Source organism: Diabrotica undecimpunctata, chromosome 9, assembly GCF_040954645.1.
Source record: "Diabrotica undecimpunctata isolate CICGRU chromosome 9, icDiaUnde3, whole genome shotgun sequence".
Lineage (NCBI taxonomy): Eukaryota > Metazoa > Arthropoda > Insecta > Coleoptera > Chrysomelidae > Diabrotica > Diabrotica undecimpunctata.
This window is the reverse complement of record NC_092811.1, coordinates 29023999-29051915: the sequence shown is the minus strand read 5'-3', so window position 1 is coordinate 29051915 and position 27917 is coordinate 29023999. Positions and strand designations below refer to the sequence as shown.

Genomic DNA, 27917 nt, shown 5'->3' with positions numbered 1-27917 from the left:
ATGATAAACTTTTGTTTTCTTCGACAGGATTTCATGATGGTCATGTAGTCAGTATCTAAGTATACTCTCTGTTGTGATTTTAGGGAGTATCCGACGTCTCCAAAATGTTGGTCGTTGGGTAAAAAACTGTGCCCAGAAAGTAAAAATTTTAATGAAATCGTTTCGAGGGAGGTATGATTCTGTAGTACATGAATAAGCATTAAAACAAGCTTAATACTTCGATTTTGACCTCCACATGAATCGGACCACAATATAAGTTTTTTAATGGGGGCATGTACATGTTCGTTAATGTATTTACGCAAGCACGAACCAACCTCTTGTGTGCCTCTGCTAGCTTCCTGTTCTAACCATATATTAAAAACACCTTTTCCTGTACTACCAACATTTATACCGAGATTAAACAGATTGAGTTGCCTTTTATAATAAACGATTCCAGTCGGCAACTTAGGTATGGGGAGAGTTTTCTGTAGATCAAAAGTCAACGTCTCCAATGTGTCATCTTGTTTTGCAGCTTTTAGGTCATCGTTCATGTGTTGTCTCAGCTCTTCCGCGATGTCAAGATGTCTCTTGTGATCTGCCTCCAGGTCTGCTCTCTCTTTATCTTGTTGTGTACTACGAATTTTGGCAGCGTATATATCGCACATGCGGCAAGTATAAAATAATTGATTTACTTTTTCTGCCAGTGCAAATACTGATATTAATGAAAAACATTTTGAGAGGTGATGTTTAATTTATTTTTACAGAATTTTTTGTTTAATTTACTTTTTGCAAACCCTACGGATTAATCGTTTAAAAAATATTATAATGCATACCTTGTCTTTTACACGAACCACTTTATAAATGTTTTTAAATACTACTAGTAGTTTAAACTACTCAGAAAACTGCAACGGACGTAAAACGTGTTCTGTTTTGAAAAAGAATTATTGTAGTTTATGTTGATACATATACCCATTGAATATTTTTCAACAACAATGTAACACGCACTGTGGATTACCTGGTTGTTGTAGATTTATGCATTATCACTAGTTTGACGAATGTGGATTAGAACTTTGGTTAATAGATGTCGCTAAAGTACCAGATACGGCTTCTACCATTTTTGTTTTTTGTCAAACCAGTCGTAATAAACTTGTTGGCATGTATATCACATTTGTAAACAAATTGTGGGTTACACCATTGTTGCAGAACAGGGTCCAATTTTTGCATTCTACCTTGAAAATTATTACTTAAAGCCCATTGACTTAGTCAAGTACAAAACAAAATTCATTTCAAAATTGCAAGCGACATGACTGCTACTCCAATAAACTATTCATATAATTCATATTATGTATAGTCCTACCAGAGATATAAGAGAGTCATTCATATTTATTATCGATAAGTGTCTACCTCAAGGCAGCGGGGGATCGCTTCTGGACAGGATCGTACTTTTATTTTCGATTTGCATTACTTATTCGATTGTTATTTTTCGTTCACAAATTGTTGAGAGCACGAAATGTGCCTCAAACTCATAAAAAGGTCGTAAATCACAGGCGTTCCTAAGGTGTTTATTCATTAAATAATAATATAATGTTGTAATACTGTTATATATAATATTGATAATATTTTAATACCAATATATTTAGCAAAAAAACAATTAAAACTTTCACTACTAATGTTGGTTATTATATTATATTAATAAAAATAAGAATTTAACCATTAACAATTTTGTAAATAACAATACCTTATCTCTTTCGATATTTCAATACTAATCTTCGCGTTTAATCACTTTACTAGAAAACCTGGAATTCATATCCGAAGGTACTATTCGTTGTAAGATAATTAGGATGGAATTCCCCAGATTTTTAATAATATAATTATATTCAAAACTTAGCTTAAAAGGGTGAAGTTATTACGAACGAAAACAATTTTTTTGTTTAGTACGTTTTTGATCGCATGTAATTTACGGCTCGTCGGCGTTTCCGCGTCTATGGCAGTAATTAGCGTCTCAAATATTTCTTTTGCGAATTGTATGCAGTGCATGAGTGATTTTTTATTCCATATACCTATGAACATATACCTTTCGCTCGTGCTCGTTTTGTTGGATTGTTTGTGATGGCTTCATCATCAAGTTTTAGACCGGTACTGTTGCGTACAGTCAGTAAGCCTGTCTATTCACCAAGAGAGAAGACTATTGTCCTGAATGTTCACGATGCTCTGGTTTCTCAGAATCCCACAAACACTATTCGCAACATAGTCGAAAGTTGTGCCAACATGACTGGCGTAGGAGAGTCAACTATATATAGGTTCCTATCAGAAAGAAAAAAACACGGTATAGCTAACCCAAACACAAACGAACACTTAAAGAGGGGGAAAAAGCCTATTGAAATTGATGAATTTGCCAAAAATGGTATTCGAAGGAAAATTCATGGATTTTTTTTCTAAACAGAAATACCAAACCTAAACAAAATTTTACAAGTTAGAGACGACCCGGATTTGCCTCATATCGGACGAACTAAATTGTGGCAAGTTTTAAAAGAATTAAATTTCCGGTGGGAGAAATCAGACCGAAAATCACTTTTGATTGACCGGGAGGAGATAATATGTTGGAGAAGAAATTATCTAAGATCAATACGAAAATTCCGGTCTGAAGGAAGGCCCATCTTCTACCAGGATGAAACGTGGGTAAACTCAGGTCATACTCTAAAAAAATATCAGACAAATGTTTAGATAAAAATATATTAAGCTCCAGGTAAGCCTTTATGGAAGGTTGGTCTACTGGTATATCCCCACCTTCTGGTAAAGGCAGTAGATTAATAATTTCTCACATTGGCAGTGAAAAAGGATTTGTTAAGCATGGTTTGTAGGAATTTCAGTCCAATAGCACAAAAGACTATCACGAGGAGATGACAGCTGATGTTTTCGAAGAGTATTTTGAGCAGATGATTGAACACATACCACCAAATTTAATTATAGTATTAGATAATGCACCTTATCATTCACGACTAGTAGAAAGACTTCTAACGAATGCGTGGAATAAACAGGATATTCTTGACTGGCTGCGGAATAAGTATCTGCCTTACGAAGATGGAATGGTAAAAGCAGAACTTTTAAAAATTGCCTTCTAAAAAGTTCAAGGAATACGTAGTATATACTAAGACAAAATGGCGGAAAGGCGAAACATCAGTCTTTACACTTCCACTTGACCACTGCGAAATATATCCAATTGAACTCATTTGGGCACAAATGAAAAGTTACGTAGCTAGAAAAAATACGTCATATAAAATATAAGCTGTACGTGAATTGTTATACGAGTCTTTACAACATATTACAAAACAAAACTGGAAAGATGCAGTAAGACATGTAATAGAAGAAGAACAAAAAATGTGGGATCTTGATAACATAATTGATGCGACCGTAGAGACACAACCGCTAATTATTAACCCTCAAGACGACTCGGATTCCGAAGTTGATCCTATTTATTTTGAAATTGAATAGTTTTCTAATCGTAATTATATAAGGTGAGTAATAGTAGTTGTAATCGTGAGGTATTAAAGGGGAAAGGCGCAAAATGTCGCCTGTCAAAATGTTCAATGTGTTTTAAATGTATCCATTTTTTTTTTCAAATCCTGAGAAAATTAAAAAGCATTTTTGAAAAATTTAAAGGCAGCATGAAATATTAGAATAAATAAAAAGTTTCTTTTGCAAGCAATATTTTCAATTAAAAATTATACTATATTTTCTCTTTTATTTTCACCCCTGTTACATAACATATTAAAATAAACATTGTAGAAGTTTTCAGGGACTTTCTGCCCTGAGTAATAATGTAATCTTTCATTCTGCGTTTAAATTTTTTAAAAATATTTATTAGTTTTCTCCGGATTCGAAAATAATGGTTACATTTAAAACACATTGGAAATTTTGCCAGGCGGCATTTGGCGCCTTTTTCCTTAATTAAATAAATGTATCTTTTACAAATGGCAAGAAACTTTTTATTTTTGAATAAAATAAATAAGTTTTATTAAAAAATACAATTTACATAAGTACAATTTAAAAAATATATTTATTTAGTTCAAATAAACGTTTCAATCATATACTCTACGACACTGGTCGATCATCTCTAACCGTTCAAAATACCCCCGTAATAGGATTATAAGGTATTGTATTCCTTCAGATATAAGGTAGGTTAGTCGAAAACATCTTAAACCGTCAGTTTTAGGTTGGTTTTTACTATTATATCGTATTACCTATCCTCTCTGTATTTCAGTTTTCTAATTAGGATTAAACTTATAGTGAGCTATCAACAAATTGTGAACCGACTATAGGTGTGTTTAAAAGCCAGTGTTTATCATTGCCTACTAAAGTTATAATGGCTGTAAAAATATTTACATACACTACATTCATATATTTACAAAACTTTATTATGTCTACATAGAGTACAAAAAGAACAGAGGCAAAAATATTTTAAAAAATTATTTTCAAAATTGACGTGTCTTAAAGCTGGTTTTATACCGTTATCAACTGAAGTTAATAACTGCAAAAAAGCTTCTCTTCTCATTTCTTTGGGCGTAAGACCATAATAAATATCTGCAGATTTTTTATGTAATCTGCGAGGTTGGACTCTTGACTCTCGGTAAAAATCTAAAATCAAATATTTTATTAGTAAGCAGACCATCAAGGATACTATTTTTTACAAAACCTACCTGTCTATTTTTAGAGTATCCAACAATTGTTGAAGGCATTTCCCTTTCTGCTTGCAGTTCCTCTATCGTAAATTTGCGGCAATATCTTTTTAACGTGTTAAAAGGAATTTTAAAGTCACCAGCAGCAGACCTTAGAGATTGCCTTCGCAATTTTACGGCTCTAGCAGTCCTTAGCATAATATCTGGGGATGTTTAACCTCTTTCTGATTTTCTTTTCAAGGCACGCAATATAATAAAGGTTTCCTAAAAAAATAAAAACTAGAAGAAGAATGTCATAGTTAAAAAACCTGAGGAAATGGTTCTTCACAACAACAACTAATCTATTTAAAGCATCAGTTAATAAAATAACTATAGTCAGAATGATTGCCAGTATTCGAAGCGAATAGGCACCAAAAGAAGAAGAAAAAAAGCCAGCTAGAAGTGTAACAAAAAAATTAATTACTATTTAAATGGGAATAAGCCACAATTAACGTTTAAAATACGTTTATTGACGTTTCAATTTCCACTTCGGAAATCGTTCTCAAAATACAAACATTAGTAAATTAAACAAATTTTGTTTTTTGTTACTTAGTGAAAAATTCTTCTAATAATTTAATTTTATCTGACTCATCTATATTGACAATTCAGACATACCTTATACATTTTAAAGTAGACGACTTTAAAATGATATTGCCAATATTGTTGAGTTGCGTTCCTGGGACGACTTTACTTATAAGATAGTTCATTCGATTACATGAAATCAACTTTAACTTGAGAATATCCGTCAGAAAAGATCATAACATGTAATTCGTCTTTAAAAAGACAAATACATGCCATGATGACAGTAAAATTCTCCTGTTAGTGATTCCATAGTAAATTATGAGGGAAAAAACCAGGAAAAAAACCTCATAATACTATCCCGACATGGTAAGTATCTGATCAAGCATTTAGTTTACCTTCAATAAACACCAAATTCCGATTTTATATGTTTGTTATTTAAAAAACATAAATGATTTCTTCTCTATATGTTACTGACTTACCAATACTGGTATTTTTCTTTTAATAACTTCCTCTTTCAATATGGGTAACCAGATCCTACTACATTCTGCCGAGGAATTCGTGACACAATTGGTCTCATTTAGCATAATTAGAGCCGCTTCTTTAATTTTTCTCTTTTTACCATCCGTTTCTTTCAGGACTATATTTGAATCATTCCATTGAACCCTATGTTCATTATCCCATGCGTGTTTACAGATTTGAGATCTATCAAATTCTCTATTTTTAATATAGGATTGATGTTCACTTATTCTAACATTTAATGGTCTTGATGTTTCACCTAAATAAAACTGATCGTATTCATAAGGTATTTTATAAATGCAATTCTTTGTCCTTTCTTGTTCATTGTTAGGTTTGGTTTTGGACAAAATAGATCTCAACGTGTTTGTTGTTTTGAATGTTGTTGAAATGTTGAATTTATTTCCTATCCTTTTAAGCTTTTCCGATAATCCTTTTATGTATGGTATTGTTATTTTCCTCGTATTATTCCTGGCATATGCTGTAGGATCTCGTTCTAAGTTATTTTGTTCTATTCGATCGATTGTTGAAAATTCCTTATTTATAAAAATGATAAAGGATAATCATTTTTTAATAAAACAGTTATTAACAAATGTTTTTCCTCCAAGAACGAATTTTCGTTAGAACAAGTAATTTTGGCTCTATCGTATAAGGATTTAATAATTCTCTTTTTAATGTTAATATTGTGATTTGATTTGAAATTTAAATATCTGTTGGTGTGTGCTGGTTTTCTATACACCTGAGTTTCGTATCAAGTATCGTTCTTAGAGATTAAAACATCCAGAAAAGGTAATGTGTTATTATATTCCTTTTCCATGGTAAATGTTATTGTCTCTTCTTTATCGTTTATATCATTTAGGAATATGTCCAACAACTCTGATCCATGAGACCATATTGAGAATACATCATCTACATACCTCCACCATACTGAGGGTTTTAAATTTTGTTTAGAAATAATATTTGTTTCAAAATGTTCCATAAATATATCGGCTAATAATGGAGATAAACTAGAGCCCATTGCTAGTCCAAAACTTTGTTTATAGAATTCATTATTTAGTTGAAAGTATGTATTATCAGTACATAATGTTATTAACTCCATTATAGCTGATATATTTAGTCTTGTTCTAGTTGCCAATGTATCATCACTTTCTAATTTTGTCTTGACTATATTTAAAGTCTTATCTAATGGCACATTCGTAAATAAACTATTTATGTCAAAATTTACTAAAGTATTATTTGGATTAAATTCAATATTTGATAATTTATTTAAAAAATGTTGTGTATTTTTTATAAATGTGTCATTTTTATTTGCAATTGGTTTTAAAATATTTAATAAAAATTTTGATAGTTCACTACAAGGAGAATTCATGGTACTAAAAATGGGTCTAAGTGGTATATTCGTTTTATGAATTTTCGGTACTCCATAAAAATGAGGGGTCTTACTGTAGTAAGACATTTTTATAGGCCCCTAGCCACAATTTTGTCGGTGATATAAGTATTTAAAATATTTTTACGTAGCCAACTTTTATCTGCGTTATCTGAAACGGTTTTAGGCTTAATCCTTTTTTTCAAATTCTTCGAATAGTACTTTCTTAAACACCTGTTGCAGCGATTACTCTTTCGTGTATCTGATCTAATGGAACGTTCAGTACCCCAGACATGTTTTTTCCTCCATATGTATAAACACATTAGGAACAACGTCACGTGTTTGGCTATTTTAAAAATAAATTGATATAAGGTTGAATGCTCGAGTAAATGAACTTTGATTAAATGAAAGGCAGATATCGAGCACAGTTTTATTAATTACATCTTGCCTAAGTACTCCCTAAAGCATCTTCAGGGGCATCTGAAATAAGCCAAAAAACGTTTTTTTAAATGGAGAAATTGATTAACCTCGATAAAAACTCGAAGTTAATGGATGATAAAAAAATTTTTTGTGATTAACGTTTTAGACTTACTTCCTCAATTTTGGGCTATACAACAATTGCAGAATGGCATACACTTAAAATTAAACATAAAGTTGAACATAACACTACACTAAACAAGGACAAATAATTTAAAAGGTCGAATCTACATTCTGGTCGGCATCAGGAGAGAGAATGGCTCCCGATATTAACGGATATGTTTAGGTGACATGTGACATATGACAGCTTGGATGGGCAGTCACAATCATGTAGGTGTGATCTGCACATTTTAAAATTCTATGTAACTAAGCATTGACCAAAGGTCCAACTGACACTACTCTAGGAAGTCAACTAATGAAATATGACATATAGAATATTTTAACTAGATTGCCTAATCCAGATATCACACTTAAACCTGTCTATAATATAATTAGGGTGTTAGTTTGAGAGCAATTGAAGTGGACATAAAGTATAAATGCAAGAAATAGACTAAACAATCTATTAGACAGTGGGTGGTTGACTACAATAAAAGGGTCTACCAGACACTATCAATACTGTAAAAAAGAAGAAATCTGAGAATGAAATTAAAATACTAAAAATTAAAAAACCAAAATTGAAAGCAATGCGTAAATGGGGTATAATTCAAGTAGTTCAGTTAAACCCCCAGTCAACGGGAGAACTATAAAGCGTTACTCAAGACCAACTGACCAACAGTGGGAGATGTTGAAATATACAACTGTGGAGGTGGCATATCTAAATTACGCAAAGGTATGGAGAGTGTAGTTAACGCCAACTATAGATCAATTGAACCTGAGCAAGCTAGTTTTGTAAATTACTAAAGAATAAAATAGTAATGTTGAACAATGTATGAAATTAATAAATTCTTAATGGGTATACTCAGTACAGAAAGTCTAAACAACCGAGCTGGGTCCACTACGAGGTGAAGCTGCAATAAAATTTTTAAAAATAGGTTTAAATTTAGTACAATTTAAATTAATTTGGGTATTAAGACAGTGAGAGTTTTTATTTGTTTCCTTTGTGATCTCCAAATCTTCCAATAAATCCAACTCCAAATAGTTTTTCTTTCTACTAATGTCATGTAAACTAGACGAACCAGTATTGATGTTAAAATTGTGTTTACTGGATAATAAGTGTTGACCAAAACTTGAAGAGTTTGGTCTTTTGAAATGTTCTGAACTTTCTAATGGTTCTACCTACATAAGAGGCATCACAATCATTACACTTTAATTTATAAATACCACTTTTGTCAAGTGTGTTCATCCTATCTTTGGTGTTGATTAAAAAGGAACCTAAAGTGTTATGTGACTTGAAGGAAATTTTGATGTTTTTAATTGTAGAAGTAAAAAGTTTAGATATTTTATTGGAAATGTTGCTATTATAAGTAAAGGAGAAATATCTGATGTTTTTGAAGCATTAGGGTGAAGAAAACATTGTGATGAATATGCAAGCTTTTCTGCAATTTTGAGTTTAGCTATTTTTAGAAGCTTATAAATAATGTTGGGATCATAACCATTATTGAAAGCAATTTGCTTGAGAGTATTAAGTTCTAAATTAAAGTTATCATTAAAAAGTTGAAATTTGAGTAACCTATGAATATAACTATTTTAAAAATGTTTATACAATTTACTTTGAAATTCCGTCACTAACTAAATCGGACAATATTTTTTATCGCTGGGATATTTTAAAGCGACTGATAGATAACCATTCTCAAAATACAGTAATAAGTTACCGCTCATCCCAAACAGCACAGTACGTTTAAAGTACGTACAATTTTGGTACTGTACGTACGTGATGTAAAATGTACGTTTTAAGTACGTACACTGCGGTACATACCAGTACGTACAGAAGAGTACGTACTATTACGTCTTAAGTATGTATCAGGAGAAAGAAGAGATAAACATATTTATTATGTTAGGTTATGTTCTTCTTCTTCGTCTAGCCATTCACGTCCACATCTGAACATAAGCCTCTTCAAGTCTTCCTTTCCATTGTTTTTTATTGTACGCTACTTGTAGCCAATTTTTCCCGGCAGTCCCTTTCAGATCATCTGTCCATCTCATAGGAGGTCTGCCTCTGGGTCTTTTGTGTTGGTATGGTCTCCAGGTTAAAATTGATCTGTGCCATTTGTTTAGATCGCTCCTAGCTACATGTCCAGCGTATTCCCATTTCAACTTTAATGATTTTTGCACCACATCGGTGACTTTGGTTTTCTGTCTTATCCATGTGTTGGTTTTCTTTGTCCTTAAGTGATATACCTAGCATTGCTCTTTCCATCGCGTATTGAGTGACTCTAAGTATATTAATATTCTTTTTTGTGATTGTCCATGTTTGTGCCGCATAAGTTAATATCGGAATAATGCATCAAAAACTTTAGATCTAAGATGTAATTGAATTTGTTGATTTCTGAGTATATAGTTCAGTTTACCGAATGCTGCCCAAGCTAACTTTCTTCTTCTTTTTATTTCTTCAGTTTGAATTTCCCTATTTAGTATTATTTTTTGTCCTAAGTATATATATTCTTCAACTTTTTCTATAACTTTATCGTTTATTATTGTCACGGTGTCTTCGGAGTGCATGACTTTTGTTTTGTTTAAATTCATTTTTAGTCCTATTTTAGAAGATTCGGTATGTAGTTCTAAAAGCATGGTTTGCATTTCTTGTAGGTCAGTAGCTATCAGGATTATGTCATCTGCAAATCGTAGATTACTGAGGTAGCGGCCATTGATGTTTATTCCCTTATATTTCCAATTTAGGTTTTTAAAAACGTCCTCCAAAACTAAGGTGAACAGTTTGGGTGATAAAGTATCTCCCTGTTTGACTCCCCTGTTTAATGGTACAGGGTTCGTGTGTTCATTTTCATTTAGGTAGTATATAGCTGTAGCTTGGTTCATAGTTTCTTTTATTAAGTTAATATATCTGCTGTCTATTCTACAATTTTGCATTGCGTTTATTACGGCCGTGTGTTCTATGGTATCGAAAGCTTTTTCGTAGTCTACAAATGCTAGGAAAACTGGAAACTTGTATTCGTTACATTTTTCTATTAATATTTTTGTGGTTAACAGGTGATCGGAAGTTGAATAGCCTTTTCTAAAACCTGCCTGTTCATATGGTTGGTATTCGTCTAATTTCCTTGTTAGTCGAGTAGTTATGACTTTGGTGAGTATTTTAAACAGGTGTGACAGTATGCTGATGGGTCTGTAGTTTTCCAATTTTTGACTATCACCTTTCTTGTGTAATAAGATTACTTTATAGTTGTTCCAGCTCTTAGGGACTTTGCCCTGATGTAAACAACTGTCCACAAGCTTAGTTACAATTGCAATTAGTTCCTTACCTCCTTCTAATATCATATCTGTGGTAATATTATCTTCTCCTGCAGCTTTATTTCTCTTCATATTTTCCAATGCTGTAGTTACCTCTGACATTGTTACTTTTGGCATTATTTCTGATCCAACATTTTTTATTAATTTCCGTGCTGGTCTCATCCCATTATCTTGTTGATGTGTTCTGTAAAGTTCTGTGTAAAATTCTTCTATTCGTGTCAGTATGTTTTCTCTAGTTGTGATTTCATTTTCGTCTTTTCCCATTAATGATATCATCTGACGTCGTCCTAGTGTCGGTCTGAGGCATTTCATACTCTTATTTTTTTCAATAGTTGTTGTTATTAATTTTTCGTTTTCTTTTCTTTTTTGTTGTCTGATTCCTTTTCTAATCTGCCTATTAAGTTCTCTATATTCGTCGGTTCCCCTTTTGTTAGATTTATTTAAGATCTTCCTTCTTTTTATTTGTTGTAATATTTCTTTGTCTAATTCATTGTATGTTGTTTTTGGTTTTTTCAGTTGCAGAAGGCTTTTATTCAGTGTTTCGGTAATAAGGTTATTCAACTCATCAATATCATTGGAGTTTATCTACTGCATGCTAACTTGATTTAATGCATGCGCTATCTTTTTATTAAATTCACTATTTTTGATTTCTTCAGATGTCCATTTGTATCTTTTTTCATGTATTCTTTTTCTTTCTAGTTTTTTGTTAATTATTAGTTTTGTTCTTATTAGTCTATGATCGCTTCCTAGGTCAAACTGATTTAATACTGATACGTCTTCTACTAGGTTTCTATTCTTCGTTAGGATATAATCTATTTCATTCTTTGTCTTTTTATCGGGGCTCATCCATGTCCATTTTCTGCTTGGTTTTTTATTGAAAAAGGAGTTCATTGAGTACATGTTATGTTCATTCATGAAATTGAGAAGCATTTCTCCTCTATCGTTTCTTTTTCCGTAGCCATAGTTACCAATTAAATGTTCGTAATCTTCCTCTTTTTTGCCCAATTTAGCATTAAAATCTCCTAATAGTATTTCGTAATTTGCTTTATTTGTATCTATAGCTGTTCTTATTTCATCATAAAATATTTCTACTTCTTCATCGTCGTGGCTTTTGGTCGGAGCGTACACTTGGAACACTTTCAGAGTGGTTCTTTTATTAATCCTGATGATGAGATATGCTACTCTGTCTGATATGAGCTTGAATTCTTCGATACACTGTGTGAGGCTTTGTTTTACCAAGAATCCCACTCCCGTGTATTCGCCACCTTTATGCATAAAATGTGTGCCATTTTTTAGTATTATATACTCATCACTTTTTCTTCTGGTCTCGCATATACCAAGGATATCCCATTTTATATCCTTTAGTTCACTTTCTATTTCTGGGAATCTATTGTCGTCCGTCAGTGTTCGAATATTGTAGGATCATAGCCAAATTGTCATCTTATGGCAGCCGGGTCTTACCCAGGGATTCTTAGCACCTCCCCTTCCGTTAGTTGTTTGATCGCTGCCGTGATCAAGTCTCTGGGAAGTGCTGGGCACTGGGGGCCTTTTCTTTTTTGTCCTGTACATTGACTTGAAGGTTTGGACCGTTATCTCCTCATGCTGGTCCAGTGCGGGTTGAGGAGGGAAGGGAAGGATTTAGGTAGGTCTGGGTTGGTGGGTAGGATTTAGGGCTTAGGATCCGTTTCTCTCCCGGAAGAGGATTGGGAGAAAAAGCCGAGCTCGCGTGGGCAGGGGCGCATCCCTGAAGCAAACCTGTCTTTACCGGGATCGTAAAGAGTGTCTAGTATATTAACCTAACCTAATTTGGAGTACAGTTTTGATGTGATAATTCATTGCATTCATTTAGATTTTTTTTACTTATTTTTGGTGTTGGAGCTTATAGTGTGGTTTCCTGTTATCTTATTAAGTCGAGTGATTTTTAACATATATTCATACTGAAAAATGTATTTTGTGGGTGAGGAAGTATATTTAAAACAAAACCATTTGGTAAACTTTAAGATTTATAAATTTTGCTTGTTTTTGTACTTCAAATATAAATAAAAAAGATATATTCACCTATATTTACTTTTATTTACATAAATCATCATAAGTGTGTATAGTATGTACATAATATGTATATATAGTATGTACTAGGTATATACCTTCAATATGTACTAGGTACGTACCTTCAGTACGTACTAGGTATGTACCATAATTTGGAAAATGTACGTCTTATGTACGTATTAAGTACGTACTACGTACAGCAAAGTACGTACATTGTACATACTTTGTGTCCCATCAGTACGTACTTAGTTTATCTTATGTACGTACTTGTGCTTACTGGGAACGGTTTGTCACCGGCCATAGTTCGTTACAGCAGCTCTACTTTTTTGTTATTCGCGGATTTAATATTCATTTTTTGTAACAAAATTAACGCATAGATTTCATTCACCTAATTGTACATACCATTGAAATATAGAAACTGTTTGTCGTAGAGAGCTCTATAGATTGTTTTCTTTCTACCAAGATCATATAACCCAATTATCAATTTCCCCAATAACAACATTTAATCATTCCCTTTTGATTTGGAAACAGTAGGTACCTTCATTAGAACATATATCGCAACATATGTAGGCTTACCAATTAAAACAAACATATCAGCTCCGGGAATCAAATTATTGGTTGCTTAGATATTGGATTCGACAATAGATAATACCATTAGACCCGCAACATAATTAAGAGAGAGACTCCCGACTTCGTAATGTACGGTGTTAATTACAAAATTAATACTGTAATATCGAATTTGTTATAATGAGCGTAACGGATGCGGGATGTGGGATATTTTAAATCAAATATATTGCCTGACTTTGACCTTGTTATATTCACAACTATACAGTCTTGTTTCTATGGACTTATATATAAGAAAACCATTCGTCTCGAAGTAATGATGGAAATGTTTGTGTTGCGGTTATTTGGATCCAAATATAAATCGAGTTAAGTCATCGTTCCCACTAAATCAGCGGATCCTAAGATTTGTAATTAAATGCTAAAGTAATGTATATAAATGTATTATGATCCTAAGAAATTTTTTATTTACTTTTTTCTACGTTTCGGCAGGAAATCCATGCCTTTTTCAAAAAATAATGTTAGCTAACAAAACATTTTATCAAAGACATTATAAGATTTAAAAAGAAATCTGCAGTTATCGGACTACTATTATCAAATCCATAATTTGATAATTACTATTTTATTTCATCCCTAAAATGAAATCAAAAGTACTTTTTAGCGTTAATTCTCTAACTTTCCCCTTTTAAAAATAAATTTCCTAATCAACCCTTAAATGAAAAATAACAGAAAATCCCTATTTAGCATTCTTTTATGATAAAGTAAATTTTTCAAATTGAATATAAATGCGGTATTAGCATCTGAATACATTTTTTTGTAGAAACAATACAGACTGTGCAATTAACGAGGACAACTTTGAAAGAATTTAATTATAAGTCAAAAAAAATTTAGACCGGGAGCTTTTAACTTCTGTTTGTCATAAAACGTGTCATTTATTCCACTTAAACGTTTTTATTGACGCGTATTAACTTTCATCATACACTTTACAATAACGAATGTGCAACATCTAGTAAATATAAGAGATAGTCCAGGAAATTAAGTTTTTCTCAGAACATACCTATCTCTTTTCTGCAGAAATTTCAGCGTGGTTTTTTAAGAATAAAAAATTTAATGAATGGTCTCTTTACAAATGTACCATTGAAGAAAACTTTTAACATAATAAGAGGCAAATTAGAAATGTATAATACATTGACAGCAAAACCCAAACTGAATGTCTAAGCAAACGTGAAGGTATTATCACTTTCCTCAGGCAACACTTATTTTCAACTAGATAATGATTTCTATAAGCAAAATTTCGGATAACCTATGGCTCATCTTTATCTTCATTATTAGCAGACATATTCGTAAAAGATTTCGAACAAAAAATTGTACCTAAACAAGACAAAGAATCCACAATATGGTGGAGATATGTAGATGATACATTCACCATTTGGCGTCACGCATCAGACGCATTGAATAAATTTCTGACGGACATCAACAATAAAGAAGAATCAATGAAATTTACCATGGAAAAAGAAACCAATAATTTACTTCCTTTTCGGATGTGCTAATCATAAAAGAAGTCACAGGATATGCAACCAAAGTTTACAGCAAACCTACCTACACCAGCAGATATTTAACCCGGCTCCAGTGTGGTTTCAACATTTTGTTGAACAAGAGACAACAGTTAAGGAGAAGTTGGTGACCTGGAAAATGTATATCGAAGAACTTTTCTGGGACTACCGAGAGGACTAACCTTCCAGAAATAAATTGCATGACAGGGCGGTCAATACTAGAACGCGAGGTGAAAGTAGCTTTAAAATAGTCTAAGAATGATAAGGTCACAGGTCCGGACGCAGTACCCATTGAACTTATTAAGGTGGTGAGTGAAGTGAGCACGAAGGAGTTAACTGAACTATTTAAAGCCATATACGATTCAGGTAATATCCCAAAGGAATGGCTATTGTCAACATTTTTACCACTACCAAAAAAAAAACGATCTACGGAAACGTGCAAAGATTTCCGCACTATCAGCCTTATGAGTCATGCACTCAAGATTTTTCTTAAAATCATACATGCGAGAATTTACAAGAAATGCGAAGCATATGTCGGTGAAATGCAATTTGGATTCGGAAATTCCATGGGTACACGTGGAGCACTTTTCACCTTACAAGTCCCACTTTACAGATGCCGCGATGTCAGTTGTGATGTCTTTGTTTATTTTATTACCTTCGCCAAGGTATTTGACCGTTGTCAGCACCAGAGGATGGTCGCCGCCCTACAAAGAGTAGGATTGGATGAGAAGGACATTCAGATCATCATGAATTTATACTGGAATCAGCGTGCTTAAGTCAAGGTCAAAGACCAGCTGACCGACCAAGTGAAGATCATGTGAGGAGTAAGGCAGGGCTGTGTGCTCTCGCCGATTCTTTTCAATATATACTCTGAGGAAATTTTTACTGAAGCCCTCACAAACCTAGAGATGGGAATCCGAGTTAACGGTGAATACATCAATAATATCCGCTACGTAGATGACACTGTGTTACTAGCAACCAGCCTAAATGATCTTCAAGCCTTACGGCTTTATGGTTGTCAGCCGTGCAAATTTAGCTCCCGCGGTACGGGTATGGCAGATAGCGAAGAGATCCAGAGAGTCGACAGATTCACTTACCTTGAAACTACCCCCAACTTACAATGGAACTATGGTCAAGAGATTAGATCCAAATTTGAAATGGCACGGTCTACATTTATCAAGTTGAGATCCTTGCTGTGCTGCAGTGATCTCAGCTTGGGAACCAAGATGCGAATAGTGATGTGCTATATTGAGTTGAAGCCTGGACACTGACGCAAGCAACTGAAAAGCGGATTAAAGACATCGAGATGTGCATCTACAGGAGGATACTAAAAATATCGTATGTAGATCATATTACCAACTTTGAGGTCCTACAGCGCATGACAAAAGAAAGAGAAGTGCTTAATTTCGTGAAACAACGTAAGCTTAAGTACTTCGGCCACGTGATGCGAAAAAAAAATATCGAATTCCTCAATTCGTTATGCAGGGTAAAGTATTGGTTAAAAAACCTTTCGACAATGGTTTGTGATGATCTCCGCGGAGCTGTTTCTCAGAGCATTCAACAAAAACATGATAGCCTTGATAATCGCCAACACCAGGACCGGATAAGGTACTGAAGAAAAAAAGTTGAACAAGCGAAACCAAGTGAACACGATCCGATCTTATTAATGTTGGATGAATACAAGAGCTATACAAAAAACATTTGTTTGCCTCCACATCCCACCCATCGAATGCAGACAACTTATTTGAGTTTTATGGCGCCTTTGGCACAATATTATTATATGGCATTATAAAAGTTACTTAATAACAACCCAGACAGAGTAATAACGACTTTCCAAATCTCTATAATTTTTGGTGAGGTTTTCTGAAAAGCTGCAACACCTTTGACTGCTATTAACTAAAATGTGGGATAGTTTCTTATGATCTCAATATATTTACAGACCTTTGGAGAATAATAGTTTACCACTGCTAAGTCAAGTCAAGATACGGCAATTGCTTCAACTTAAACTGCAAAGCTACATGCCAGTATCGATTTTCAGTTAACATTGTCCCCTGCAGACAATGTAGCATTAACTTCAGTTGGAGCAAATAGCCCTAAAGACATTCGTCCTTTACCAAAGAGAAGTAAATTAATGGAAAAGAGGAAATCTAAAAAAGGTAAAACGGCTGTACTAATATCTAGCCCGTATAAGCTAGAATTAGAACTTGAAATAAACACGAATAAGGCCAAAGAAACAATAAAAAAAAAGTTTGTAGCATTTGCAAATTCTTTGAAATATATATGGAAATATATTGAAATTCCCTCCTATTTTCTAAAGTATCGAAGAATAATATCAGTGTATTTCTCTTTACTTTTGTACAAGTTAAAATATCCAAAATGTATTTTCAATCCTTTTTGCGTCGCGAGTTAATGTTAACACATTTTTAGAGTTCGTTTATACCACGGACGCGTAATTATTTGATATTTTTCTTTGACCGAAAGCCGCTCAATACTTCGTTTGAAATAAACATCCATTTAGAGGCTAAGAAGGTTTTGCCGGAAAGATAATTAGATCACTCTAGCTGAGGCGTTGTCAGCGTTGACAACTGCTTGCAGCGTTATGTCCAAATTTTTCATCGAATTTATAATATCTTCGTCCTTCGTCTCTTTTCTATGGAAAATGTGTAAAGTTAATAGTAGCAGTTTAATTTGTTCAATATGCAATTGCAGTTTAAGTTAGTTTTGGAAGAATTGTTTGTTTCCATCCTTGTTTTGTTTCTCCCTGGTTGTCATCCCAGGCTTTTGGCAGTTTGGAGATGAATTTGTTCGTGTGTTCGTTACGAAGAGCGTTTATCCAGTTTCTACCCCCAGAAATTCCAGTGAAGCCCAGTTCTACCCCTAGAAATTTCAGTGAAGTCCAGATTACAGAAAATTTAAAGTAGTTTAGTGCAAATCCAGGTAACTTTTTGTGTTTAATTTCAAAGTAAATACAGACATTTTTTTAATAATAATAATTGCTTTCATTATTTAAAAAGATAATTTTTTTATTTGCAATAATTTTTTATTCGCCACAGTTTATAGTGCAGTAACATTTGTAAGTTTTGTAGCAACAGAGTTTGTAAATGAATAGGACATATGTAAGTTTTTTCTTCTTTATTATTTTGGTATAAATCTTGTAACTGTTTGTGTTGAGACAGTAATAAATATTTAATTTATTTCTCTGAACCATTTTGTCTTTTTATTTTAGAAAAGTTTCCTAACCATTTTTGTATTTCTAATAAATATTTAAATAGTTACAACTAGTTAGTGTAATCGTTATAATTTGGCACCTCGAATCGGCGTCCATTTTAAATTGCTAGAGGTTCTTCCTGTTGTTTGTTTTGTTTGTCCATTTGTTCCAAGATATTCATGTCAGTACCCCTTTGTTTCATTTTTGTAGTTGCCCAAATCCAACCACCTGTGTCATACACTTATCCACGACCCAGCTCTCCAAATAAACCCCGTTCGCATAAGTATCGTATATTTTGCTTAACCTATTTCCACCCCAATAATTTCTGTCCCCAATTTTCAATTTCCCATAATAATACCCTATGTGGTAGGCAAAATATTACGTTACAAGTTAAGAAAAAATAAATGATGATAAACACAAAGGAAGTAAAAAAACTAATAAAAAAAAAATAAAAGTTTGTCCTTCCAAGTATAATAAGGGAAAGAAAAAAATAAATGTAACCATCAAGTACATGATAAAAGCAATGATGAAGATGCTGAATGTTTCTACTGTAGTGTTTCTCCTCATCAGCCGATGGAAAAGGATGGATATGTTGTTCTATCTGTCTGAAATGGGCTGATTTGGGCATGTGCGGGAATAGATGCAGAAGATGCGAACCAAGTTTAAAATTTACTCAAGTACTCCTCCCAGAGAATTACTTTTACGCCACCTATGTCCATATACTATACTAAACCCATTAGAAATAACCCTTAAGCAACAGCGATTTGTCACGCCTGCTTGCACCAAAGAAATGTCTCACAGTAAGTGTCCCTTTCTCTTATTATCTTTCGTTAGCTAAATATAAACTCTATCTCTTAACAAAGAAGTTCGTTCCTATTGTCGAACAACACAGCATATTTTCTAAGATAAGCTAAGATGTGGTTCTTCTATGAAATAACCTTTTCTGCCAGGAGAAGGTAGGAAAAGTATATTGGAGAAAGTATATAAAAAGCAAAAGACTTGTCAGTAAATTAACATTTTCGCTTGACACTCTCCAGCAAGTACTCTCCCTCTTTCTTATACCTAGTTAGTCTAAATGACGAAAATCGAATTCATTTTCGTTGTGATTCCTGTTGTATGCGGTTGTGTTCATCAAACGGCGGTAAGTGTAATTTAAATTCACCATTATCCATCTATCTTCATACTACCTACAATACTTCCTACAATAAATTGTCTCTCTTGTCACTGCAGACACGTAGTCAACTCTGTTTTCTGTTCCTTTTTGTTACCTGATACCACTCTAATAATAAATAAATGAAATATAAAATTCTGAATGTATTATATTTCTCCCTGTTATGGAATTCATCAATAATCTGTGGTAGTTGCCTTAATTATCTAGTTTTAGTTGATCACTAAAGTGGTTTTAATTCATTGGAAAGCCAGGAATACCATAAATCACAAATATGTCAAGTTATGCTGACCCAGCAGTGATAGTAGACTAGTGCTATTTGTCACTAATCTTATTTTGCTTAAATTTATTTTACTATGTCAGCTCTACCACTGTGTGCTTTTATCTGTAAATATTTTGTGCAATATACTGTATATTTTAGAATTTTAATGAAATGATTATCTGCAACGAGCATAATATCAATGTTTTTCTCATTAAGCAGAATTTGTATTTTCCGAATGTTTTCCTCTAGGCCGTTAGATTTCGAGATCTTCGGTATATATTTATTTATATGATCCTATTTAAAAAAATTAACTGACTGCGTCAGTATAATTTTATTGTATAAATTTATTTTATATTTGCTTTTTACAATGACGTGTAAAATTAAAACATATATATATATATACGATTTGATGTAAATCTTTTATTTAATTTACTACTATTAAAATTTACATTTTATTAAATTATAAATTAGCGTGGATAAATCAATCGGATATTTTCACAATATAGAGGTGATATTTGTTGCATGAATAAATATATATTAATACCTATATATTTAATATGTGGTACACAATCAGAATACATAAGTGAGCAACACAAATACGCATTAGAAGTCTTAGGTGTAGAAAATATTTCCACGGAACTACCTTCGGAGACGTTCTTCAACAATGTGTGAACAGTTGTTGTTGCGCACTACAATCACACTCAAAAGTAAGCGCTTTTCCCCATCTATCTAAGCTATCAGCATGTCTACCGCTGTTCGTTCTTATTGTTCAGCGTGTCTGTATATTACATGGTAGTTCAAGACCTTTTATACTCAATACAGATCATTTAGTGAATTTCCTTTGTTAAGTTGATCTTCCAGTGTCTTTTTCAGGCTTTGGCCAGATTGAGACGTTCCTGGTTAAAAACGTGACCTTTAAGAATGAAGTCGATAGTAAGTTGGTGATTAGTCTAAATTTTTCTATTCTCTCTGAGAAAGTAGTGATTTCTTCGTAGTTTTTGGCATGAACTGTGACTCAGAGTGTCAAAAATCTTCGTGTTTTTGCTATTGAGCCATACCAGGGAAGAAAGTTTACCTGCTGAGTATACAAGTCCCAGAGTGGATGATCTGAGTGAGAAGGTTGAGAAATCCCATGTGGTGCCACATAGCTTTTGGCTTATATTATTTTGCGTTTTTAGTTTTGCTGCCGTTCTTTGTAGGTGTTTTTTATAAGGGATGTCAAAAGTTACTCCAAGATATTTTTGTGTTGAGTTCTGAGTCAGCAGTCTGTTTTCAATGTAAGCGGAGAGCTTTTTGTTGACTAGTGCATTATTCGGATGGAAAAAACTCACTTTCGCTTTCATTGCATTGGGCCGTAGCTTCAATTTGGAAAAGTATTTTCACAAAATGACAAGGTTGTCTGTTAGTATTGTTGAAATATTCATGCTACTATATTAGCTGCTTGTTAGAATATCACAGTCATTAAGCGTAGCCGAAGCCAAAACTTCTGCTTTAGCTATAAGTTAAGTAATATACCAGCAATACATTACACCAATTATTTTGTTCACCTTCTATATTAAATATACACTCACATACATCAAGTAACATTCCACTCTGTAATAATAAATTAAAAAAACCCAACTTCCTACATAAATCTGCTTTCAATATTCCAGGTAACTCCGCCTGCAGTTTTGTTAGGAGTATGCTAACGGATCCACCAATCTTTATCCAAGCCCGGATTGGTGTAAAAATTAAACTGGATGTCAAACCTCTGAATGTGATAGCACTATATGCACCAGAAAACAACAGAGATACCACCACAAGGGAAAACTTCTACAAACACCTTCAGACTGTAATAAACCAAATTACTGTATAAAGCAAATTACTGAGAAATCACTAGAGTATAATAGACCAGCATTTCTGTATACTCAAAGACGTAATACATCTTCTGTATAATAGAGAAATTCCCCTAACTATTATAAAAACTATCGATAACATCTACCAAAACAACAAAATGGAAGTCAAAATAGATGGACAACTTACAGAACCTATAGAAATAGGCAGCGGAATAAGACAAGGGGATTTATTGAGCCCCATGCTCTTCAATTTGAATATGGATGAAATCATCAAAACCGATAATAAAGGAAGAGGATATAGCATGGGAAACAAAGAAATTAAAATACTTTATTACGCAGGCGACGCAATATTGATAGCCCAAGACGAAGATGTTGACGAAACTGGTCCACAGATTTAACATATCCACAGAAAACTAAAATAATAGTAGTCGGCAAAGAAGCATCTTGAGTTTTCCTAGAACAATATTTCGTAAAAGGACTCTCTGTGCATTTTACACAGCGAGGCATTCTGTGACAAAATTTTTTGGGTGTCCGTATTGTTGATATCGCAAGCACTGCGGTATCTATCTGTTGGGGCGTGGTACTTTAGAAACTACATTTGAGTGCATTATATGTTTCGTTATATGCACGTCTGTATGCACGATTAGTGGAAAGACCACCAAAACGACAGAACAACTTACTAAAGGCACATTGAAAAACAGACAGTCATCTCTATACAAAAAAAGACGAAGAAGATAACTAAAAAACATCTGTGACCAATGGACTTGCTGCCAGTGCCAAACCCAGCGCAAACTGTCTCTCACATATGCTTACATATATCTATATCAATTAACTTTTGTTTTCTATTTTTTATCAAAACAAGTATGCTGTGATTGGCAATCACTCTTCCTGATAACATTCTTAACCGTACTGGTTTATCAACCTGGCCATGAAAATTAAAGCGATGGTCACCGTTTTATTAATAATTAGGAATAAATTGTCTATAATAAAAAATCAATATTATAACGAACTTCCTTTGAATTCAAAATGGCTTCTGGTAAACAGAATAATTTAACAACTACAAGGATATTATGTAGAAAGAATGAAAGAAAGCTTTGTCGAGTGCTTAATTTTACTTAATAATCTTGACAACGGGTTTTATTTTAACGTGAAATCAAGTACACAAAAAAGCCGTAAAGGTTTTTGTTTTGAGAAACTCTCAATATGATTTTTCACTATTAATCTAATTTCTTCAGATGTTTTGTTGTACGGAATATGTTTACCTCGGTTGTCTTTATCTTCGTATTCCCCACTCTGATCTTTATGTTGAAATGCATTGACGGTTGGTAAATTTGAAATACACAGTGTTGCACAGAAAAACTTTTGTCATACTTGGATCTTATTATTGTTACTTAAAAAGTAGTTAGTTGCATTATTTCTTTGTTTGCTGTCATTTCCCTTTCTAGATCTACGTGTTTTCACTTCTTTAGACAAAACGTTCATTAATATAAAATCTCTTTGATGGTTAAATTCTAAATTCCAGTAAGTACGACATAATTCAGTACGATCCTCCGGGGAAAAATTGTTACTGCATTTATACCTACCTGTTTTTTTGACTTGCAATGTTTTCATCTACTATCAAATTTTGTTTTTTTTTAAATAAACCTTCCTTTCCGAACTATCACTTTTAGTTTCTGACGAAATAGGCGGTATCAAGTCTCTATCTTTCATGGAATCATCGAAGTCGTACACATTCGCTGTTTCTTGGTCAAACTTGGACGACACTTCTACTCGTAATGTGCAAGGAATTGATAAATTGTGATATATGTATCTAAACCACAATTGAATTTTATTAACAAAAATAATAAATTTTAAGAGATTAGTTTACTTCTTGTAGAGTTGACAAGTGATCCAAGATCCACAAGTATTAAAGTTGCAAAGGTTTTGATTTTCATTTATTTCAATATAATCTGATGGTTACAGTTAAAGTATTTCTAAAATGAAATAATATTTTTTACTAATCTTAGAATAAACTTTTGTAATTAAATCTAAACTATCAATAATAAACTATTTGACTCACTGTTCTCAAATTTTTTAACGTTTACAACTATTGAAAACTGTCCTGAGGAATAACCAGTTACAAATTTTCTGAGATATTTTCTCAAGAGTTTATTTGAAAATTTTGTCAAACACACAAATATGTACAGTTTGCAAACTGAAATTGGAAAATTTGTACTATGTAATCTGTAAGAAATAAAATAGTTTTTTATTCTTCGAATTCTAACAGGCTGCCTAAAATTTCCAAGACTGCGAATGTATTGGGACATACTGTATCTTTTTTTTAAACTTCGCACCTATATATTGACAATCTGGAAACCAGACAGAGCGACGACAAACTGAAAAGTTCGACCAGGTTTTGAATCGGTCCTAAAGATATGTAGAGAGCTACAAATAGAAATAAATGTTTGCATAAACAAACAAATCATGCCCTTTAAAGGGAGATTGTCTATAGAGCAATACATAACCGTTCTCAATTTTTTCAGCGCTGGCAAAGATTTTCTCAATACGTTTCATAATGAAGTTTTCATTCCAACGTCTGGGATACAATTGACTCATCAATCACTACACATAAAGCGAGGAAGAAATATTTTGCAAGCTGACACTTGTACTAAGTTCTTTTTAACTGGAGATTTAAAGCCAAATTTTAACCAGTAAAATTCACTATTTCAAATAATTGCCCTCAGCAAAATCCACTAAGTCACTCATGGATTTTGCCTGAAAAAAATTCGTTGTTAAAAACTTAGTGAATGTAGAATTTTGTGTTGTTAAGGATGAGAAAACACTCACTGGATTTTGCTAGTACATAAACTAAACAAATTATAATTTTTTTTTGAACCTATTCTCTATCCTTCCATTGTTGGATGTAGGTCTCCCCCAGTTCTCTCCATCTTTCCCTATCTTGAGCTGTTCTCTGCCATTTGCGACCTCCTTATTTCCTGATGTCATCTTGCCACCTCATCTGTGGTCTGCCTCTTGATCTCTTTGCATTGTATGGACGCCACTTTCCGATGGCATTGTTCCATGGTCCGTCTTGGAGACGTTCATTGTGTCCAGCCCATTTCCATTTCAGTTTTGCTGCTTGTTCTATCGCGTCTACTGTCTTTGTTCTAGTTCTGATCCACTGGTTACGTTTTCTATCTTTAAGTGATATACCCAACATTTGTCTCTCCATCGCTCTTTGTGCCTTCCTTATCCTATCCAAATTGGCCTGTGTAAATGTCCATGTCTGTGCTCCGTAGGTGAGCACCAGTATTATACAGGAGTTATATACCTTGCTTCGTAAGTATAGAGGGATTGTTTGATTTTTTAGAACGTAATAAAGTTTGCCAAACGCTGCCCATCCCATTCTTACTCGTCTCGATATTTCGGCTGTTTGATTTTCTGTGTTAGCTCTGATTGCTTGTCCTAGATAGATATACTCAGTTACCTGTTCTATTTTTTCTGTTTGTATTTTTATTGCCTCTTGGTCTTCCGTGTTTGTCATTACTTTTGTTTTGTTGAAGTTAATTTTTAGGCCTTTTTGCAGTGATTTTTCATGAAGTTCATTCAGCATTAAATCTAGTTCTTGTCGTTCCGAGGAGATCAGGAGTATATCATCCGCATATCTAAGGTGATTTAAGTACTTTCCGTTAATACATATTCCTCTGTTTTCCCAATCTGTTGATTTTATTATATCTTCGAGGATCAAGGTAAATAGTTTAGGTGAAATTATATCGCCTAGTCAGACGAATTTGTCGTCCATAATTACGGTCAGGGTTGCGTTTTGGTAAATATCATGTATCAATTGACGGTATCTTGAATCTATGCTACTATTGACCAGAGCTTCTTCCACCGCCCAGTGTTCAATGCTGTCGAAAGCCTTTTCATAATCTACGAATGCTAAGTACAGCGAAAGGTTGTATTCATTGGTTTTCTCAATTAAGATTTTAAGCGCATGTAGATGGTCGGTTGTGCTGTATCCTTTCCTGAATCCGGCCTGTTCCACTGGTTGGTAGTTATTAAGTTTATAGGTTAGTCGGTTGTTTATTATTCTTGTGAAGGTTTTATATAGTTGTGACAAAAGGGAAATAGGACGGTAGTTGTTTAGGTCTGTTCGGTCTCCTTTCTTATGTATTACGATTGTGTTGGCATTTCTCCATTGTTTAGGTATTTTACCTTCAAACAGACATTTGTTTTGAATTTTGAACAGTATTTTTAGCATTTTTTTTATCGTGTCTCCTCCTTCTTTTAGCAGTTCCGCCAGTATTTTGTCCTCACCGCCCACTTTATTTCTTTTCATGTCGTAATATCAATAAATCATAAACAAATTGTAATATCAATACGTAATTAAGTCAAAATGACAAAAACTGACTTAGTGTATTTTGCTTGTAACCCGACGATCTTCTGTCACTTTATTATCTTGTTGGTTATTAAAATTGTCTTTTATTTTACAGGTATGATGGACATCGTTCTAATAACGGCAAACGCCAACCAGCTAAGGTATATGGTAGAGTACAACCAACACAGTTCAACGTTCTATGTCAACGTCATCCTGATTTGTCTCTCATTGGTGTTGCAACTTGCTATTGGCATCACTTTGATATACAAAGCGTGGTTTTACATGCAAGGGAAATCGAAGTCTCTTGCTGCTAAGAAACTAAATATCTACGTAACTGCTGGAGTGTTTGCGATTACCATTATTAATGTCTTTATTGCCAGTTTTACTGTAACTGGACCTGCTCCAACGGCAGCAACAACTACAGAAAAGAGTAGATAGAAAATACTATATTTGAATAAAGTAGACTTTTGAATCTCTTTAATTTTATGCCCAAAAGGAATGTTTAGTTAACTTTAGATTTTCCAACACTTTTAAAAATACAAAGAGTAAAATTAAGTTATTTTTTACATTAAAGTCGATAAAATACTATTATTCTTTTTAAATATTAGGACAATAAAATAGCTTATTTATGTTTTTTTTCTTTCTCTCTTAAAATCCTCTATTTAATATTAATTCTTCAATAATATAATAGAATACGACAAGGATGTGTACTATCCCCTTTACTTTTTACTTAATAATATGTGCTCAAGAGAGATGTTTAAAGGGGCATAGAAGACATAAATGAAAGTTACATTAATTTCATAATCAACAGCCAGGAGATAAGACCTTGCATCGGAAAAGGAAAAACCACCATCAACCGGATGAGGGCCTTCTTTAAAAGACACAATATTTCTCTTGGTATAAAAGTAAGAATTCAGCGTTGCTACTATTCTGTTTTATGTTGTTGAATCGTGGACCTTAAACGAGGATATTTGCAAGAGATTGGAAATATTTGAGATGTAGCTGTATAGATAAATACTTAATATCCTGTGGACTGAGCGACTTACAAATAAAGAGGTGCTTAGAAGAATGCAAAAACAACCGACGTATATCGAACAGCATCAGATCTCGAAAGCTAAAATACTTCAGAGATATTATAGAAATGAATTCATATACAAACCATTCTGTAGGAACACAAATTCAGAAGGCGAGATCTAGGAAGACAAAGACTGGTTAAAGAACTTCAGAACCTGATTTAACACAATGTATAACGTTTCAGCGTTGCAGAAGACGAGATAAAGATTGAAATATTGATCACGAACATTCGTTACAGATAGGCACATCAAGAAGAAGTTAATAATTTTAGGAAGCAGACGATATGATATTTCTTGCCGACAATAAAGAAGCGATTCATATTTTAGTTAATCGCACTAGGCATTACTGGTAGATGTATAGAATGGCTCTGAACACAAAAAAAATCATGAACATTTAAACTCGGATTCACCAGTAGATTTCAGCGTTGGCTCTTACGGACAATGTTAATCAAATGGAAGAAAACGCTGCAGCGTTGCTAGTTCATCGTCGGCCTCAAAGTGGCAGAGCCGGCTTCAAACTTAACACTCCCTTACACAATGAGCACTTGCAATTTTGCACTAACATTCACCGATTTGCCCTAATGACTGTTCCAAAAAATATTCGGACGTCGTCGTAATATAGTGCCAAACAATTGATAGGGATCATAATAATGATTTCAAATATTTTAAAAGTTTGTTGAGATCCTAGTATGATGACTTGAATAGAATAAATGAAAATAGACGACTCTAATATTCAACTTTTTGCTGACCCTAGTAAAAAATGGCCATAATGGCAAAATTTATTTTTTCGTTTAAAAGTGATAATAAAGTCGAGGTATTAATATTACTTTAATTATAATATTTTTTTTACAAACTTCGACTATTTCTGGAGTAAAATATT

At 33.3% G+C, this 27917-nt stretch overlaps 1 protein-coding gene across 1 annotated transcript in view; it reads left to right on the top strand.

The window, feature by feature from the left end:
• LOC140449335 (uncharacterized) overlaps positions 1 to 26595 on the top strand; it is a 126396-nt gene extending 99801 nt beyond the window's left edge. The window contains exon 3 of the mRNA XM_072542469.1: positions 26080 to 26595. Coding sequence (XP_072398570.1) covers positions 26080 to 26402 — 323 coding nt within the window. The 3' untranslated portion in view covers positions 26403 to 26595. The remainder of the gene's footprint in view (positions 1 to 26079) is intronic.
• Positions 26596 to 27917: the final 1322 nt, after the last annotated feature.